Below are 17,130 nucleotides of genomic sequence, written 5' to 3' on the forward strand. Positions count from 1 at the left end.
CCAGGTCGGCTTCCTGAATTCCAAGCCCAGGAAGGCTCCAAACAGTCTGTCACAAGGTATTCATGGTGTGCCCCAAGGGTAAAGCCCGCCAAGCCTGCTTCCACCTATGACAAAGCTTAATCTTTCCCACACAGGGTTTCTCTGTGTAACCTTGCAGACCAGGCTGACTTTGAACTCAGGCTGGAGATCCGCCTGCCTCTCGCCTTCCCAAGTGGTGGGATTATAGGTTTGCTCTGCCATGCCTAGCTGTCAGTAAAGTTTTGTTGGAACATATTCTCGCTCACTTGTGAAAATGTCCCGCAAATTTTCGTTAAATGAGTAAATTCAACTTCCTGTGAAGATACAGTATGTCACCAGGATCCCACAAGGTTCCCTTCCTTCATGGCTAGCCTCCTACTCCACCCCAGAGGCCTGACTCTGTTCTGCTGCTTGGAGTATTCCAACCCCATCTTTCCTGTCTTCCATCTTACTGCTCCATCTTTCCTGCTTGCCTCGTTTCTGCTTTGCGGCCTTCAAGAATTGAGCAGTGTCCTTCTCCACACCACCAGGCTGAGCTGGGCTAACGATGAACTGACCTTGACCTTTGTCCTTGAGGAGAGATAAGTGTGTGTGTGTGTGTTGCAGAATAGACAGTCAGATCTCTAGGGAGAGGAGAGCCAGGTCTGCAAGGCTCAGAGGAATGAGAGATTGGCCGCTGCTAAGTGAGGACGGTTTGTGCATATATTCACGTGTGTGTGTATTTGTGGGAGGAGTTCCTAGGAGAAGTAACATCTACAAAGGCCCTGGTATGTGATAGAACTTATTTGTGTTTCAGGGATACATCTGCTTGATGGGTTCCATTAATTAAGTGACAAGGCTTGGGGAGAGGAAAGAACTGGGAATTGAGTACAGTATATATGTGATCAAGAATAGAAATATATATAGGATTTTAAAAAAAAAATTGAGACAAGGTCTCATGTAGCCCAGGCTGACCTCAAACTCTTTTTGTAGTAGAAAATGACCTTGCATTTCTAGTCCTGCAGTCCCCACTTCCTGCCTGCTGGCCATGCTGACTGGTGGCCATGCTGACCACTGTGCCTGGTTTATGAGGTGCTTGGTGTATGCCAGGCTAGCTTCCACCAAACAGCCACAGCCCTACTGTGGAAGTTTAACTTCATCGTGGTGGGGGACTAAGAAAGTTTTTGCACTGATAGTGTTACCTTCAATTTGGATGTGCTTTGGAGAATCCCTTGGGCTGAAAGGAGAATGCGTGGGACTTAGGGGAGGTTGGTGGCACTCAGAAAGATGGCCAAACAGCCAGAGCAAGGACATAACGTCTATGCATACTAAAGGACTTGGTACCAAGATTAGAAAATGGAAAGTTTATGGGAAAAGGGGCTTGGGAAACAGGTCCAGGCATGTGCTCTGTTCCAGCAAGGAGGGCTGCAAATTGCCAGTGTTAGTATGACACCTGGAAATGTGTTATTATCGGGCCTTGGAGTTTAACCAGTCTTTGGCATAGCAATGTACAGTTCCTTTAGCATGTTCAACCTCCTGGTTTATAGGTGAAAACCCACAGGGTAAGAGCAGAGAAGTTCAGGAGTCTTTCCGCAGGGGACACGTCTATACCTAGAGCTTGTTAGAGGATAGATTACTGCCCCACCCCCACCCTTTTGATAGTCTAGTGCAGGCCATGGCTAGAACTCTCTATTTCTAAGAAATTTGCTGCTGCTGAGGCTGATTATAGCTCCAGATATCTTTGTTATCAAAGAAGTCCTCCCGAGTTAGATGGAGGCTTCAAGAAACCAGCTCCAAGTTGATGGATTTCCCTCTGTGCTCGTGCAGCAGAGCCTTGTGGCTGCAATTGCAGATATAATCTCAATGTCCTTGGTTGGATCCAGAGGAGGGAGGAGGCCTGGGAGTCGATGAAGCTCCTGGAGGGTGTAGAGAGATCTAGAATGTCCTGCCAAGAACATGAGCTTCCTGTGCTTGCTGGTGGGTCTCTCCTTGTGGCTGGAGTAGCAGGAACGAGGCACGGCTGCTGGAGACTCGAGGGTCTGATGGAGCTGGACCTGGGCTTATGTCGGCCCCGTGCCAGGGCTCCACCTACCACTCCTGGGGCTAGGGTGAGGACTGAGCACTGTTCTGGCAGATGCTCCTGTGTGAGTCTAGTGAGCAGTGGAGCAGGGAGCCTGCCGTTTCTGAAGGCCTCTCTTGGTCTGGATAGCTGCAGTTTGCCATTTATGTGAAATCAGTTGTGGTGCAGTGAGCGGCTGTGAATTTTAACCCCCAAGACATCTGGACAAGTACTTTCATATGCGTTGCTTAGGTAGATGGATTTTCTTTTTGTCTTTTTGTTGAGATAGGCTCTCCTTTCTGTGCTGGCTCTGGTGTTCACTCTGTAGCTGCTGAGGAAAACCGTGAATTTCTGACCCCCTGCCTCTTGCTCCCAGAGTGCTGGGATTAGAGCCATGCATTACCACACCCGATTTTATAGGACCCAGAGCTTGCTGCATGATGGTCAAGCATCCCCCACCCCTATTTTTTGTTTATTTTTTAAAATAGCCTAATTAAACCCAAAAAGATTTGTGTAGCCCAGACTGGCCTTGAAACTCATAGCAGTTTTCTTGCCTTAGTTTTCTGGGATTGCAGTGTGGAAAGCCATGGCTGGCTTGCAACTAAGTTGCAAAAGCGATAAAGTACCCTTGAATCTTTACTCAGTAATAATATTTGAGAGATAAGGATTGAAAAACATACGCCCATTATCTGGCTCAATGTCACTCATAACAATTCTCTTAACATCATTGAACATTGCAGCAAAGCATTGTGGTTACAAAATGAACTGTCGTGTCATTACACGGACCAATTGCTTCACTTATTAGCTGCAGTTTTTCTCTTCTCTTTGACTGCCCTGATGGGGGCTTTGTTTAGAAAAAGGAAAAGAAATTCTTGTTTCTTTCCATTTAATCTGCATAGCAGAAAACTGGCTTGTGTTACTAAGTGTCTTTTTAGCATCCATATAGGTCTGTGTATGGCTCATAGTGTGGTGTGTTTTGGAAGACCGCCTCTCTAACTCACCCTTTTTGCCAGCCAGAGCCCCTGCTGACTGCTTCTAGGGCTTTGAACGCTCCCGCTCACCTTTGGACTAGTGGCTGTGGGGGTGTAACGTAGTGTTCTGGCCTTACCTTGTGTGCTTCATGCCCAGTGACTCTGCCAAGAATACTTTGGAAGTTTCAAACAGAAACATGATACCCTGGTTTTATCCCCAAAGCAGCAGCTTCTAGAGCTGTGGGAGTGGAACTGGGGTCCACAGACTGGAAGGGGTACCCATGATTAGAGTCCTGCTCTCTGAATGCCTTTTCTCAGCAAAACTCTGAGACTGTGAGCAGCAGTCTTGGTTGAAAACCCTGTTGAAAACCCTTGCTGTCCCTTCACGGTGGCCATTTTGGAATTGAGATCTCAGTGTGCGCATATTAAATGCTTGAGCTCTGTGCTGGTAATCTCTCACCTACTTGCTGAGCTGGCCTTCTGGCTCTTGGAAAGAGAAGTTTTTGATAGCTAACTCAAAATCTCTATGGCTCCTACATTTCTCTCCCCCGCCCCCCATTAATTATTTATTCACATTACATCCTGATCACAGCAATCCGTCCCCAGTCCCAGTCTCGCAACCTCTCCCTCTACTACCCGTCCCCTTCTCAGAGAAGGAGAGGCCCTTTATGGGTACCAACCTGCCATGACACATTAAGTTGGAGCAGGACTAAGTGAACCCTCTCCCTCTGAGGCCAGACAAGGCAGCCCAGACAGGGGAAAGGGATCCAAAGGCAGGCGACAGAGTCAGAGACAGTCCCTACTCCTGATGTTAGGGGACCCACATGAAGAACAAGCCACATATCTATCTACATGTGGGGGTCTAGGTCCAGCCCATGCATGCTCTTTGGCTGGTGATTCAGTGAGCCCCCCATGGGCCCAGGTCCGTTTACTCAGTAGGTCTTCTCGTGCTGTCCTTTACCCCTCCAGCACCCGCTGTCCTTCCTCTTACTCTTCCACAAGACTCCCAGAGCTCTGCCTTTTGTTTGGCTGTGGGTCTCTGCATCTGTTTCCATCCACTGCGGGATGAAGTCTTTCAGAAGACAGTCACGCTAGGCTCTTGTCTGCAAGCATAGCAGAGTATCATTAGAGTTTTAAAGACTCTCTCCCATGGCATGGAGACCAACACTTCTACCCTGTCCTCCAGTACAGACTGTACAGCCCCTGTCACAGATTGCTTCCACTTCTCCTGCCAGATACTGAGCCCAGGGATTTCCACAGTCTAGGCAAGTGTTTTGCCACTGAACTGTGCCTCACCTTTTGTTGTAGCCTTCTTAAGTCCCTTCTGGGTCCCTGGGTCTACCGTGCTTCTCCATATTTCTGGGTCTCTGTATACATTGCTTTTGTGAGGAATGCCTTGCTTTACCTCTTGATATAGCTGCCTTCTATTCTGCCTCTTGACATGGTTGCCTTCTGTTCATTCTGCAAACGCTGGCGTTGCTGTGGAGATGTCTGAGATGGGTTGGTATGGTGCTGTGCTGTGCTTGCACATAGTAGGTACTCAAGAAACATTCGTTGGGTGAAAATGGTGGGATGGGCTCTGGTTTTCCCCTGAGGGTCTTGAGAGCAGTCCATGTGGGATGCAGAAGTGTGAGGATGTGGACCATAGCCCTTTGCAGGAGGAATGGGCAGCTCTGCCCAGCTCTCCCAGATGTGCAAAGTTAAGTTTGGATTTCCCTTCTCCTCCCTCCCATGTGCCTTCTGTCTCCTAGAATCCGTGCCCGGAGTCCAGCGCCTCTTTCCTTTCCAGGATCACTTTCTGGTGGATTACAGGGTAAGTAAGGTTGGGCCTCCAGGTGGAGTGGATAGTGGGGCATGGATGCAGTGGTGAATGAATGCTTCCCCACAGCTCAGCTCCCTATAGTTTCCTACCCTACTGTCTGCACGTTATATCTTGAGGTGAAAATAGCTTTCAATTTTATGAGCTCCAGTATGATTAATATACAGGCTGTGAGCACCTTTGGCTTCAGGCATAGGCTCTCAGCTGGCTTGCTCTTAGGCTTGCCTTTGGCTTGAAGGAATTTGTAACTATTTAATGTGGTACCCTAGCAGGCTTGGTTCCAGGACCCTACAGATACCACACTTTTCTGATTGCTCAGCCCTCTATATAAAGTAGACTAGCATTTGCCTTTAACCCCATCGGCCTTGTATTCTGAATTATCTCTGGACGCTGCACAACTCCTGATGCATTATGAACAGCTGCCATATTCTTCTGCTTAAGGAGTAATGACGAAGAAGAAAGATATGTCCTGTGAAGACAAAACTTTGCCAAACTCACAGATACAGAGTAGTTGGTATTGTTGTTGTCCCCTTATAGCAAAGTCATATATGCATAAAGAAATACATAAGGAAAATATACATGACCATCAACAAGAAAACACCTAGAATTGGCTGATATTTTCATAGGAAGCCAGAAGACCAGAAGTTCAAGGTCATCCTTGGAGACATAGAGAGTTTGGGGCCAATCTGGGCTAATTGGGCCGTGTTTGAAATAAATTAATTAAACATAAAATTTATAAAGGAGATCAAAAATTAGAAACACCCAAATATTTCTTTCTAGATACACATGCACCTGTCTGTTAAGTTGAGGCCCATTCTGTTTCCTTAAAAGACCTTCATGCCCACTCATTCTCAGATTTTTCCAGTCCTGGCTGGTGTGTGAGGGGAGCCCCATGGCACTCTTGTTTGTTTGTTTGTTTGTTTCTTTCTTTCTTTCATGCAATATTCTGACTGCATATGTGCCTGCAGGCCAGAAGAGGGCACCAGATCTCATTGTGGATGGTTGTAAACTAGCATGTGGTTGCTGGGAATTGAACTCAGGACCTTTGGAAGACCAGCCAGTGCTCTTAACCTCTGAGCCATCTCTCCAGCCCCGGCACTCTTCTTTCAATGCTCATTGTGTCTCCCTTTGTGCCTTGCTCGCAGGATGATGGTGCAGGGCTACCGCCAGCCCTTGGAGAGCAGCGACCTCTGGTCACTGAATCAGGAGGACACGTCAGAAGCAGTGGTGCCTGTGCTGGTGAATAACTGGAAGAAGGAATGTGCTAAGTCCAGAAAGTGAGTGCCCAACCACTGTGTCCTCCCAGGCAGGGGAGGCTTGGTTGAGGCAGACCTGGTTCCTCCCTGTAGCCACGGTGGCCCGAGTCTCCTTACCTTCTTGGTTCTAGGGAAACCGCATCACCTCCCCTAGGCTGCGGTCCTCATCTGTCAGATGGAGTTCAGTGGAAGTGTTTAACACCATAGGGAGCTCCCAACAGCTCACTCCTGTGCTGTCTGCAAGTTGCATCTTTAAGTCACTGATTAGCTTTCCAAAAGGTATGAATGAGTGGACGTGGAGGCATATCAGCTCTCTACTCTCCAGAGTAGAGGCCATCTGCCAGGCTGGGAGTTGATTCATCTGGCCACAGCCCTCAGCTGTGTGTGTTGGACTTGAGTTTGCTTCCCAAGTACCCATGTTGGACGACTCATATGGCTCCAGGTTTACTAAAGGGTCGACATCTTGAGAAGATGTAAAAACTATTGACCTGCAAGCTCCATCTTGGGGATCTCATGGCTCAAAGAGTTCTTATAGAGCAGAATTGAGTTTCATATCTAGCCTTGATGGCCATCCTTATCATTAGGGGATATTTACCCTCTTCTTAGTTTTGGAACCTTCCCAGTTACCATTTACCGTTTACCAGTTTTAAAAATATTTTTATTTAATTTTAAAATTTATGTGCATTGGTGTGAAAGTGTCAGATCTTGGAGTTTCAGACAGTTGTGAGCTGCCATGTGGGTGCTGGGAATTGAGCCTGGGACCTTTGGAAGAGCATGCAGTGCTCTTAACCACTGAGCCACTTTATTTTTAGGCAAGTTAAATATATATATATTTAAATCGAAGCCCAACAAGGCCTTAGCTCCACGTTCCAGTGTTATTTAAAGACTACTGGTGCGCTATGTTCTGACAGATGAAAAGCATTTTTTCAGGAGATTTGGGAGCCAGAGGTTGTTTCCCCTACCCCCTTTCCCTGTAATAGTTGACTGTAATCACTCGTTTCTTCAGCCATCTTAAGGTTTTTCTTGTTGTTGCTGGTTTAGAAGTTACAGCATTAGACAAAGGGGAGCTGAGGAACTATGCAAGGAACAAATTTGTAAAGGACGGCTCATCTAAAAAGAGACAGTGTAAAACAAAATGAAGTAGCTATTAATTGCTCTAAAAGGTGTTGGTTTAAAAGACTGAGGTATGGTCTCCCCATTTCTATAGTTTTAGTTAATCTGTGATCAAACATGATCTGAAAATGCTAAGTCTAAAATTCTATTCCTAAATTTTAAATTATGCACTATTCTTATCCCATCGTATTCTGTCATCTGAGGTGACAAAATGCTTTTGTCTACTGTGTCCACACTATGTTCACTACTCACCAGCAAGCTATCAGCTATCAGCAGTGATCCTAAGATTTGTTGTGCTTACGGTCAAGTAATCTTTAGTTAGCAGCCTCACACTGCCTGTCGTTGCCTTACTCAATCTGCCATCTCTTAGTATCACAAGGATGAGACCAGCATAAGAAGATGTTTTGAGAGTAACAGAACACACTCATATTGTGTCACTTTTATTACAAGATATTGTAAATGTTTCATTTTTTAAAAATTATTTCACTTGTAGATTTAATTTTTATCATAGGTATTTGTAAGAAAACAGAGCTAGTAAAATCCATGGATAAGAGGGAACACTGTATATTTAAATATGTAAGAATATAGTCTGTATAGACTTATGTCTGTGATGGAGGGAAGGTTCTAGCCTTAGGTAACTTCAGGTTGTGGATGCCTGGTGGGGTATTTGTCAGGACTTTTCTTTGTAGGACATGACAGAACTACAGCTCTATACAGAAGGATGGTCACTGAGTGAAGCGTTGTGAGTCAAGGCTGCTTGAAAACTTGTGTAGTATTGGTGGTTTGTTTTGTGGTGGTGGAAGTGGTATTTGTTTTGAGATAAAGTTTTGGCCCTTAACTCTACCTCGGCTGGTATTTTCTTTCCTATGTAGCTAAGGATGACCTTGAACCTCAAGGCTCTCCTGCCTCCATCTACCAAGTGCTAGGACTGTAAGTTTGTGCAAACTGTGCTCAGAAGGATTCATAGTTCTTAGCTTCTGCCTGTAGAAGTCAGGTCCATTGTAAGTATACTTCCGTAGTGTTGGAGCGATGGCTTCATGGATAAGAACTCATGCTGCTATTACAGAGGGCCAACTTACAGCCCCAGCACCCACATCAGGTAGCTCACAATCACCTGGAACTGGGGATCCCATTTCTGCCTTTCACAAGTACCTGCACTCACATGGTGCACATAAACTCATGCAGGCAAATGCCCATACATAAATAAAAAATCTTTACTTTTTGCTGATAATGTGCTATCATGGTATGTAGTCCATGCTTGCTTTTAACCCTTGACAGCCCTCCTGCCTTACTTCCCAAGTGCTAAGATTGTGCTCATGAGCCACCTTCCCTGGCCGGTCACTAGTTTTTGAAAAAACTCTTTCATCCCCCATGAATGGGCTTGACAGAAATCACCTGCTTTTGGATGTTTAATTTTGGGCCTTTAGTTCTACCATTCTGATGCCCGTGTGACTTCCTTGTCTCTGTCTTGACATCTGTCGGCTTCATCTTCTCTTTCAGGACGGCTCATCTGGGTCTCTTTAGTTCCCATCACAGATTTTAGAACTGATCAATCACTTCCTGTGATGTGAAGCAGCCAGCTGAGCTTCTGATAGGGATGAGGTACCTGTAGAAGAGCTTGGGGCTGCCATGCTGCCATGCCTTTTAGTTACAGCCTCATGATAAGCTTGGGGCTGCCATGCTGCTACGGCCTCTCACTTTGTACATCCGCGAGAGAGGTAGGACTTCCAGTTTATTTAAACAGAGCCTAATTGTGTCGCTCATTTTTGTCTCTCTCCCAGCCTCCCCAGCACTAGGGTTATAGTCATGCGCCACCACACCTGCCTTACTGTGAGCCCTGCATTTGCAGCCAGCAGATGGGCCAGGCAGGATCTGAACCCATAGTCTAGGGTCATACCCACTGCATTAAGATTTCCCACTCTATAAGGGACTTACTTGTCTTGGATTCTGCCCTTCTTAACTTCCATGCCTGGGCTGCCTCTCTGCTAGACCTGATAACTGCTTTACCCTTCTCTTGTTATAGGCAGCCTGTACGGATTGTGTATGCCCCACCCAAAGATCCCAACAAGCCCAAGGCAAGTTCCCATTTGGATGTGAATGAGGAAGTCGAGGCGCTGATTGTCAAGTCCCCCCAGAAGGACCGGGACCCCTCTCTGTTCAAGGTGTTATACAAGACCTTTGGGCCCTACTTTCTCATGAGCTTCCTCTTCAAGGCCCTTCATGACCTGATGATGTTTGCTGGCCCTGAAATCTTGAAGTAAGAACTCTTGCCTGATTGTCTGGCTCCCCTTAACCCCCTGGGCAGTCCTGCCACATGCAGGAGCAGGCTTGTTACCCTTACCTTCATCTTCTCCAGCTTTCTTTAGTTACTATCTGAGTTACAGCCACTTTGGTTGCAAGTCACAGAAGCCTTCTGAATTCAAAGTTGGGAGAATGTGGGGTTGTCCAGAGCAAGAGGGCAGGCAGATCTCACGAGTATCTGCAAGTAGCAATCAAGAAGGCAGCAAGGGACCTCTGTGGCCTTTCTCTCCATCACCTTGGTCCTAGTGTGTTCTATTTGGGTGCCGCCCTGGTGGGGAGACAGACCTGTCAGTGTGGTAATCCCAAGGTGGAGGTTTTTGTTGTAAGAGGTTGGCACCTGGCAGTCATATCACCCCTGAGAGGTAAAGCGTTGTCTGGCTTCTGGCTGTCTCAGGTGGAAGTCACTATGGTGACTTGGAAATATTTCTCCCTGCTGTATGTATCACACTCAAATTCCTGGCCTCCCCCCCACAGATTGATTATCAACTTCGTGAATGACAGGGAGGCCCCTGACTGGCAGGGCTACTTCTACACAGCACTGCTGTTTGTCAGCGCCTGTCTGCAGACGCTGATGCTGCACCAGTACTTTCATATCTGCTTCGTCAGCGGCATGCGCATCAAGACCGCCGTGGTGGGCGCTGTCTACCGCAAGGTAGGCCAGGCACCCACACCCAATCCTGTGACCTCAACATCCAGGATGGCTGGTCTAGGGCTCTCGAGGATCTGGGTGGAGATTTCTATCCCGGCATCCTCAGAAGCAAAGGATAGGGGCTGTGGGGACATGGGACCATCAGGCTTTGTCTCTTAACTAAATGGCCTCAGCGGCTGATGTGTGAGATGCCAGTGAACTCATATGATCCCTGTGGGTATCAGGGTTTCCTAGACAGCCTGGCTATCTTTGATGAAGTCATGGTTGGAAATCTCAAGTTCAGAGGCTGGGGAGGTAGCTAACTAGGTAAATGAAAGCGTGACAACTTGAGTTTGGATCCGCAGAACCATTTAAGGTTGGCAAGGAAGTGCATGTGTATACACCCAGCCGTGACACAGGAGGTGGAGACAAGAGGATCCCTAGAAGCTCCTGAGCCAGGTAGCCTAGGGTACAGTAGTGATAAGACCCCATCTCTAGGACACCGTCTGTCCTCCACATGTGCACCATGGATGCATGTGTCTGAGTGTGCATACTGATACGTGTGTACAGTTTTTCATTTTTAATTTCTTGGTATTTTTAAAAAAATTATTTATTATTTAATCAGTATCCTGTCTGCATGTCAGAAGAGGGTACCAGATCTCATCATAGATGGTTGTGAGCCACCATGTGGCTGCTGGGAATTGAACTCAGGACTTTTGGAAGAATAGACAGTGCTCTTAACCTCTGAGCCATCTCTCCAGCCCTAATTTTTTGGTTTTTGAGACAGGGTTTCTCTGTGTAACATCCCTGGCTCTCCTGGAACTCACTCTATAGACCAGGCTGGCCTTGAACTCAGATCCACCTGCCTCTGCCTCTTGAATACTGAGATTAAAGGTATGCCCTAACACCCCCAGCTGTTTTCTTTGTTTGTTTGCTTTTGTTTTCTTTTTCAAAAAGAAAAGCAATCTATATTAAATCTTTATTCTAGTTCCACACCCTGGGTGTGCCTGGATTTGACCTGAAGAAGACATGTTGTTTTTGAAAAGAGGACGAGCTCTTGGTGTTTTTATTTACTTTGTCATGCATCAGGGACAGGAGCCTGGCAGGACTATCCCATAGAGCTTGGGCCGTAGCTGCAACTCTACTTTTTTGTTGTTGTTGTTCAAATTTTTTCATAATTTTAATATTTATTGAAAATAGATTTTTTAAATAAAATATATTTTGATCAAGGTTTCCGCTCCTCCAACGCCTTCCAGATCCTTCCCGTATACTCAAATCCACACTATTTCTTTCTCTCTCTCATTAGAAAACAAGTACGTAACTAAAAGGGACCCAGTAATCTTCCAGTCACTCATGCCCTGGCCTCTGGGGCAGTACCACCGTGTGGCTCACAGGATGGCGAGAGAGGCAGTTTTCCTAGTGTTTTTCACCCTTGATTATAAAGTACACTCACCGGGGCTGGAGAGATTGCTCAGAGGTTAAGAGCACAGGCTGCTCTTCCAAAGGTCCTGAGTTCGATTCCCAGAAACCACATGGTGGCTCACAGCCGTCTATGAGACCTAGTGGCCTCTTCCAGCGTGCAGGTGCACATAATAAATAAAGGACCCTCATCTGTTTTCTTGAGTCTTGGTGTGTAGACTGCAACCTAGACCAGTGGGACTTTGAAGTCAAGCCTGTCATGCTTAGTGGCATAGGTATGTTTTAAAGACTTTCTCAGATAATTGTGTAGAACTGTGTTTGACAGCAAATGTCCTGGATGGATGTCTCTGCTACAGTTACTTGCACCTCAAGACACTTTAAATATCACAGCTTGGGATAAGGGCATTTTCTGTGTATAGGCCAGAGATTGTCTTGCAGTCAGTATGCAGACTGGCCAAACAAAGCACTGTCCAGCTCCCAGTGTCTTGGTGCCAAGGCCAAGAACCTTCTGTTGGGATCTGGTGCCAACAGCATGGACATGACATTTAAACTTCTTAGAAATCCAGAATCCTAGCCTAAACATAGACTTGCTGATCAAGAAACCAAGAAACCACAGGGTTCTACCCTCAGGTGATGGGCCTGAATATTGAAGCACGCAAGGCCGTGGTTTAGAAAGTGCGGGGAACACTCAGGATGGAGAGGAGAAAGAAAAGCAGTTCCCACTGTGCAGAGTCTTGTTCAAGGACCTTTACCTTCATCTGTAGGTTCACTTTTTCCCCTCTCCTGTATCTCACAGGCCCTTGTGATCACCAATTCAGCTAGAAAGTCTTCCACAGTTGGGGAGATCGTCAACCTCATGTCTGTGGACGCCCAGCGCTTCATGGACTTGGCCACGTACATTAACATGATCTGGTCAGCTCCTCTGCAAGTCATCATGGCCCTCTACCTCCTATGGCTGGTGTGTGTTTTCCCTTGGTCTCCTTCTAGTGCAGGAAGGAGAGGTTGGCTTCACCTAGGCACTGACAGAGAGGGCATAGGTGGGAAAGAATGATTTTTGCTGTCTTTTACATTTTACCATTTTTGGTCCATTGTCCAGTTTCTGGTTATTTTATTTTGTTCCTTATGTCATCTGGGTTAAGTTCCATTTGGTGGCTTGGTATGTATGTGTTGTCATTTCTGTGTGTATGTATGTGGGCTATATGTACATATGTGTGTGTGTCAAGAGGTGCACCTCAGGTGTTCTCCTCAATCTCTCTCCACCTTATTTTTTTGAATAAGTGGGGCTCATAGCTAGGGTAGTTGGCCAGTGAACTCCAGGCCTGTTTCTGCATTCCCTACCCCACCTCTGGGAAGACAGATGTACAGTGTTAAACCCAGCATTTTTTTTTTTCCCCTTTTGAGACATAGTCCTTGCTGCCCTGGAACTTGCTATGTCTACCATGCTGTCCTCAGACTCACAGAGCTGAGATTACAGGCGTGTATCACCATGATTAACTGTGTTAGTCTTTGAACTCTATGTAATTAACCCTTTATGTTGTTAACCCACCAGTTCTCTCCCACTGTACCACCTCAAATGTGAAACAAACTCATTTATTAGAATCTAAGAATATTGGCGGAGAGTCTCTTACATGTAAGGAATAGAAATCAATCTTAGCCTTAGCAGACAAGAGGAATTGTGGGAGAGGAGTACTCATACAGCCCAGGGACCCCCAGGCATGGACGGATCCAGAGCTGCAGTGTTTAGAGGCTCCATTCTTCTCTCGTTATTTTTTGACCCTGCTTTCTTTAATTGGCTTCATTTATGGCCTTATGTTTTCTATAGCTCTGGTCTTAAAAAAAATTTTTTTTTTTTTTGTTTCTTGAGACAGGGTTTATTTTGTGTAGACCTGGCCTCTGGACTTGATTTGTAGACCAGGCTGGCTTTGAACTCTCAGGGATCCACCTGCCTCTGGTTCCCATGCGCTGGGATTATAGGTGTGCGCCACCGCACCTGGCCCATAGCTTTGGTCTTGTATCATTTTCACAAGCAATAATACAAGAGGAGAGTAGAGCATTCCTTACCTCCACAGGTCTTGCCTGGGCACTGGGATTAACCAGCTCAGACCTGTACCCACCCCTGAACCATGGCTGTGGCCTAGGAAGGAGAGATCTCTGATTGACCACCCTGAGTTATGAATCCTCTCTGTTGCTAAATGATTTGATAGTCTTTCTGATGGGTAGTTCCACGATTGGGAAGATGGTGAGCCAGAAGGCTCCTGGCTCATCCCATGCCCTCCCCTTTCCTTCAGAAATTCCTTCTCTCTCTTTTCCTTCCTTCCTTCTTTTTCTCCCAGTATTGAGGATAGAACTTGAGTCCCTTTGCATTCTAGGTAAGTGCTCTACCACTGAGCTCCATCTTCATGTGGAGGAATTACCCTCCTTACTCCATCCTAGGTGGACCACTTTCCATTCTTTTCTTAATGTTTATGTATGTGTGTGCACGCAGGCATAGCATGCACATCCACACGTGTGAGTGCGGACACACTGGCATGAGTGTCACCGCTCTAGAGGCAGTAGGACCTGGGGGAATGGAGCTAAAATACAGGGCAGACTAAAGTCTCATGCAATAGTCAACTTTATTCTGAGCCCCAGACAATTTATACTCTGAGGGTTAAGAAAGGTCCCATGAGTAAAGTTTTCATGAGTTTGAGCTGTAAGGACACACCCCAATTAGCAAAAAACATGCTTTGTAATAGAGGTGTGTAAACAATAATTTAAACATTTAATTGAATAACATCAGCAGCAATAACGAGTAGTCTGAAGTAAATTCACTATATGCTGCACCTGAGAGGAGCACGAAAATACCTTCCGAAAACAATTTTATGTTTTGAAGAAACTGTAGTCATAAGATTCTTGTCGTGTTTGGTTGGAGTATTCTCATAAGCCTTCAGAATTCTCATACAAATCCACTCGCAGACTGTGTTCTGACCCGGGCTTAGAGGATAAGTTTGGATGTTGGTACTCATGGTCTATCTTGTTCGAGACAGGATGTATGCTAGGCTGGCTGGCCTGCAGGCTTCCAGGACTTTCCTAGCTTGACCTCCCCAACCCTGTAGGTCTCTGGGTTTACAGATGTACATGCCTGGGTTCTGGGGATCTGAACTCAGGCCACACACTTACAGGACAAACATGTGACCTACTGACCCAGCTCCCCAGTTCTTCCCCCTTTTTTCAGTCCCAGTATCCTTAGCATAGGATTGTGTCTGATTTGATCTTTTGAGGTAGATTTTTGGCCTGAAGTTGTACTGTTCCCTGTCTCCTGTTGGGGACAAGTCACATTGGAGTCTCCACGGCTCTGGTGGGTGTTTTACCCAGTCACACCAACAAAGGATCATTGAATGGAGTTTACATTTAAACTTTAAAAATTTGCATTTATTTGTGTGCATGTTTGTGTGTCACAGCTTATCTGAAGGTCAGAGGACAACTTGTGCCAGTCAGTTCTCTCCTTCCTCCATATGGGACCTGGGGTCACCAGGCTTGGTGGCAAGCACTCTTGCTTAGAGTCCCACTGACTCATCAGTCCCTCTGTTTTGTGTAGACAGAGATGAGTGGTGAGTAAAACCTTTTTGACGATGCAATTGAGAAAGAAAAACACGAGACCCAGGACCTGGTTCTTAAGGAGCAAGCTCTGTAGTACCTCTCCAGCCCCACGTAGAACATAAATAGCTAAATACAAGTGTTCAGGTATATACTGTGGAGTGCACCTTTTCCTCAGAGCTGTAATCCATGGGAGATGTTGAGAAGCCGCCAGGATTGTTAGTGAATCGTAAAGAAAGAAGGATCTAACTTGGAGGCTTGTCTGGGCTACACAATAAGACTGTTCTACTCAGGCATGGTGGCTGCTGAGGACCAGGTTGGCTTTTTATTCTGGGTCCTATGACCCATGCTATTCCCCCAGAAATACTTATTGTAACAGAGTGTTTCCTCAGTGTCCCAAACTGTGATCATTGGCTAAATGAGCATGTGATCCTTGGAGAGACTAAGCTGGTATCGAAAGTTGTTATAAAACTTTATTTCTCAGTATATTATGTGAGAAAGCAGTGCACTGGCAGGAGAGATGGCTCAGGGGTTAGGAGTGCTAGCTGCTCTCCCAGGGAATCCACGCTTGCTTTTCAACACTCTTTTCAGGTAGCTCACAGTTGCCTGAAATCTTCCTCTAGGGGAATCTGATTCCCTTTTCTGGTCTCTGCTGGCCTACATGTGCACACATGTGGCATATATACACACAGACACATGCATATAATACATTTTTTTTTATCATAGTAAGTATGGAATTAATCCATTAATTTTTTCCTTCTTGGTAAGGCCAGGGAGATGGATCAGTCTACAAAGTACTTGCCAGGCAAGCATGAAGGCTCAATTTTGATCTCTCCATTAAAAAAAAAAATCAGAAATCCTCTATTGTAAGGATTGTGGCAAATGAGACAGAGAAGGGCAGATTTCTAGGGCTCACTGACTTGTCAGCCTAGCCTAACCAGCCAAGTTCTAGTCCAGAGAGAGACCCTGTCTCACAAACGAGGCAGATAGCATCCTGAGGAACGACACCTAACTTCGAGTTCTGAATGCATGCACACACACCTGTATATTGTACCCCACATAAGCACTCACCTGGGTATGAGAACCCCATGCACACATACTTGTGTGCCCAACAGCACAAGTACACATGCAAATGATTGTAATAAATATTTTTTTTTAAATCAATGCATTTGGTCATAGAATATTCTGCTAGCCTATGCTGAGAGTGCTATGAAGTGTGTGACATGTAATATGTCAGTGTCCCCAGAGCCATACCTCAGATCTGCTAGGACAGTAGAGTCAAATTGATTATAACAACCATCAGGGATGCTAGGGACCTGACGGCTCAATTCATAAATGTTTGGATCCTCATTACCCATGCAAGAAGCCGGGCAAAGCAGCACGTGTCTGAAATCCCAGTACTGGGAAGAAGGGCAGAGAGCTCACTGGCCAACTGTTTCAGTCAAAATCAGCGAGCTCCAGGTTCATGAATTCATGAAACTATCCTTCAAGAAATGAGGTGAAAAGTTACTGAGGAAGACACCAAAGGTAATTTCTGGCCTCTATGCGTGTGTGCGCGCGCACACACACACACACACACACACACACACACACACACACACACACACCAGCAAGGATAAGGCACCCATGCAAAAGTGCCTTGAACAGCAACAAGCTTGAGTTTCTAGCAAGTCAGGGCCACAGGTATGAAGATGGGGGAGGTGGGTGTTACAGCTCACCGGCATGTGTGCTCGGCCTGTCAAGTACAAAAAGCCTAGCCTTCTAGAAGGAAGGAGGTTGGTGCCTGCTGAGGTGAGGCAAGTCTCACTTACCTGCTCTGTGAGTGACGGGAAACCCAAGTCCCATGGTGCCAGCCACCAGCCAATCTTGTAGTTAACCTTTCCAGCCATCCAGATAAGTCGTAAGGCTGGAGGTTAACTAGCCAGCACCTTAGGGTGCCAAATGTCAAATTTGTATAGCTTACCTGGCTCTCAGGAGCTTTGGAGAAGGGA

General features: G+C 46.1%; 1 protein-coding gene across 2 annotated transcripts in view; it reads left to right on the forward strand.

Annotated features, from left to right (window-relative positions):
* Positions 1-17,130, forward strand: part of ABCC1 (ATP binding cassette subfamily C member 1 (ABCC1 blood group)) — a 99,850-nt gene that overhangs the window by 39,570 nt on the left and 43,150 nt on the right. For both annotated transcript variants that reach the window (XM_084761261.1, XM_084761262.1), the window contains exons 6-10: positions 4,779-4,840; positions 5,992-6,123; positions 9,239-9,472; positions 9,991-10,168; positions 12,360-12,521. In XM_084761261.1, the coding sequence (XP_084617387.1) occupies positions 4,779-4,840; positions 5,992-6,123; positions 9,239-9,472; positions 9,991-10,168; positions 12,360-12,521 (768 nt within the window). The remainder of the gene's footprint in view (positions 1-4,778; positions 4,841-5,991; positions 6,124-9,238; positions 9,473-9,990; positions 10,169-12,359; positions 12,522-17,130) is intronic.

This window comes from Acomys minous (genome assembly GCF_964271855.1).
Source record: "Acomys minous genome assembly, chromosome: 16".
Taxonomy (NCBI): domain Eukaryota; kingdom Metazoa; phylum Chordata; class Mammalia; order Rodentia; family Muridae; genus Acomys; species Acomys minous.